This window comes from Sinocyclocheilus rhinocerous, unplaced genomic scaffold (genome assembly GCF_001515625.1).
Source record: "Sinocyclocheilus rhinocerous isolate Xijiao unplaced genomic scaffold, SAMN03320098_v1.1 scaffold1676, whole genome shotgun sequence".
Taxonomy (NCBI): domain Eukaryota; kingdom Metazoa; phylum Chordata; class Actinopteri; order Cypriniformes; family Cyprinidae; genus Sinocyclocheilus; species Sinocyclocheilus rhinocerous.
The window spans coordinates 155,180-158,389 of NW_015644618.1; the positions used below are offsets into that span (position 1 = coordinate 155,180).

At 39.7% G+C, this 3,210-nt stretch overlaps 1 protein-coding gene across 4 annotated transcripts in view; it reads left to right on the forward strand.

Annotated features, from left to right (window-relative positions):
* The window catches only part of svild (supervillin d), a 154,217-nt gene that overhangs the window by 121,314 nt on the left and 29,693 nt on the right, over positions 1–3,210 (forward strand). For all 4 annotated transcript variants that reach the window (XM_016576148.1, XM_016576146.1, XM_016576149.1 and 1 more), the window contains 4 exons: positions 1,196–1,343; positions 1,532–1,615; positions 1,739–1,819; positions 1,914–2,097. In XM_016576148.1, coding sequence (XP_016431634.1) covers positions 1,196–1,343; positions 1,532–1,615; positions 1,739–1,819; positions 1,914–2,097 — 497 coding nt within the window. The remainder of the gene's footprint in view (positions 1–1,195; positions 1,344–1,531; positions 1,616–1,738; positions 1,820–1,913; positions 2,098–3,210) is intronic.

Below are 3,210 nucleotides of genomic sequence, written 5' to 3' on the forward strand. Positions count from 1 at the left end.
TTTTACAAAGTATAGCACTCTGATACCATAGTGTTGAGCATTGTCACATAACATAATTTTGATTATAAAGTTTTTAAAAGATTATGAAATTTCAATGTAAAGCCAAACCAAACCAAATAATGTTAACACCGGCTCACAATTCAGTATGAACACATGGGAGTCTAGCCTAAAGGAACACAGCTTATGAAAGGAGCATGTTTTAATTAAGTTGTTATTTTTGTATTTATTTTTTACTGTACGTGTACGTTAAAAAAAAACATTCCAGCAGCAAGAACGATCCTGAACTAAATGAAGATAAATGTCTTGGCGTATGATGGGTTTATTGAACCAATCAGATAAGAGTAAATGGAGAGTCAGTGAGAGCCTCATTTGATTGGCTACAAGAAGTTGGTGGACCCGCCCTCCCCTCGCGCTTGCAAAACTCGGTTAGTGAGAGAAACGTGCCAAAACTGTAAATGCAGATTAAAGAAAGACGGAGCTGTACATATCGGATTATTTCGGGAACTTTTTGCCCTACATACACAACAAGTCATTTAGACATTTGCAAATTAGTTTTTTTACACATACAGATTGGTTCTATGCAGTCAATCAATTTTGCAGTTCTTTAAACTGTTGTTTTCGCTTGCAAATCACTGTTCACAGGCTTGCAGTGCTTTTGACTGTCTTTTGGCGAAAAAAAAACATGGCAAAAGTGTAAGCGCGGACAAATGGAATTCAGAAGAATGCAGATCATATTTATTTTGCTTTAGCATGAAGCTGCAGTTTCACAATACATGAATTACACTTATGAATAACAGTAAAATGCTGCAAATATTTTTTTCTTGTGCTTGAAACACGATTTGCACCATTACAAAGCTTCTCTTGCGCATGCAAATTTAATTTACGCTTACGGTCTTATGTACACTTCCACAAATATTACCCTGCACATGCAAATCTTTTTGACGTCATTTTACCTTCATAATTCTTTTGTCACCTTTTCCACCCATGATGAGTTTGCATCTCTGATATTCAGATATTGGGATTTTTTTTGTGTGTTTGTCAGATAAAGTCAATAAGGAGAAGGTTTCTCTTGCAAGACAAACTTATAAATCACGATCTGAGCTTGTGTGAGTTCTTAAGCTTTGTAGCACAATTGGGATTTCGGAGTGGAACAGCAAAACAAATTCATGTTGTTGTTTTTTCTTCCTGTCTTTAGAAGTCTTCTGCAGACGTAGAACCAAAGATCTCTTTGGCTGAGCGGATGAAGATCTTGCATGAGAAGGAGGAACAATGGAAAACTAAAGGCAAAGGAGCTTCTAATGACTCCACCCAGTTCTCTGTGGCTGGACGAATGGCTAAGAGAGGTGGGGAAGAAATGATTTGCTGGGTTTCTAGCAAAAGAATAACCCTTGTGTCAAGAGCTGAACCTTTTCAACTCACAAGCGAAAACATATCATGATCCATGCAAATAGCAAATCAGGTTGTAGTGTGCATCCTGTGGATCAAGAAGTGATAAGAATGTTTTCATGTTGACACATCTGTTTCCCATCAGGCTTAGTGTCACCTAACAGAGAGGATGTTCCCATTATCCTCAGCAAGAAGGTCAGCAACAGTACACCAGTCAAACCATTAGAAGGTATCAGTTTATGACATCTTCTGTGACCCTGTTTGAATACTCACTTGCCAAGATGATGTATTATTAGCGCTCTTGTCTCTACAAAGTGTCCTTCTCTCATGTCTGGAAATGTCCTTCTGACAGAAATCTCCACTCGTCCTGATGCTGAAGGAGATAAAAGACTGGACAAACTGGAGTCCTTTTTGGACAGACTTCACAGTAAAGGTTATTAATTGTATTACTCTATTATTAACTTGCATCTTAATGCATAATATAGTTGTATGCAGGGATCTGTTTCTCTTTTTCATTTAATGTGCAGGAGTTGCGGGCACAAAGAACTCCACCATTGAGGTGATGGAGGAAAAGGAGAAGGAGGTGATGACTCTGGATGATGAGGAGACTTTTGGGCGGTTCTACAGTTGCTTATCACCCACTGCTCTTAGCTCCAGTGTCCTGCTGGTCGAGGAAGAAGACTTCAGCATCATCCAGTCAGACACACCCAAGTGAGATACTGCTCTTATTACTGTGTTAGATGGGTATTAAATGGTTGGATGGGTATTAAGATAGTTCAACCCCCCTTATCTGTGGGGTTTCTGGTTACACATAATATTTGAAGTTAGTAAAGTCACTTAAGAAATAAAGTTAAAAAACAAAGATATATGCAGAAAAATTATTATTTTCAACCCTTATTCTGACTCTCTGTCTGAAATGATCTGTTTTTAAGGGTGAGTCCTTTAATAAGGCTTGTCAGTAATTGGCAACTGTTATGATTGGCTAATGTTATTGCATGGGAAACAGTATCAATTCCCCCTCGTTATTGCATGAAGGTGTTATGAAAACATTATCAATATAAAACCATGATTTTTTTAAACAAAGCTTTTTGAAATTGTTTAATTACAGTTTGCGATGCAGCTGCTCTCAGATCCAATACAGTTGTCTGCTTCCTCTTTGCAAAGAAACAGAGTTTCTTTGCAAACTCTCCATTACAGGGCTCTAGACTCATTCTTCCCGCTGGTTGCTCTTTTGCGACTAAATTTCTTAGTTGGTCGCACGAGCACATGATTTGGTCGCTATATATATACTGTATATATATATTAGGGATGTCAACGATTAATCGATGATCGATTAATTGTCGATAAGAGATGCAATCGATTAAAGCTATTGATGGTCGATTAAGTCGTTTAATTTTGGGCTGTGTGCGGCTCATGCGCAAAAACGTGCGAGTGAGTTGTGAGGGACATAATTACTGATTATAATGACTTATACTGTGTTTTTACGCTTGTTGCATTGCATCGTGCCGCGTAAACATAAAACCATGTCTGCATTTGTGATCGGAGAAATGACAAACAACAAGTGCTACTCTACACTACTCAAAACTCACGTTTGAATCGTCAGTGGCAAATTCTTCTCAAATTCTTCTTCAAAACACGTCGGGCTAGAGTGAGCGGAGGCCGGAGGCCTAGAGTGAGTGGAGGGCGGCTGCCTAGAGTGAGCGGAGGCTGGCTTGAGTGAGTGGAGGCGGGCGGGCTTGAGAATGGCGCAGCCGGCAGATTCTACGAAGGAGCGTCCAGCGGGCTTGCGGCAACCACATGTGACGACCCCGGTCTGGACTCCGC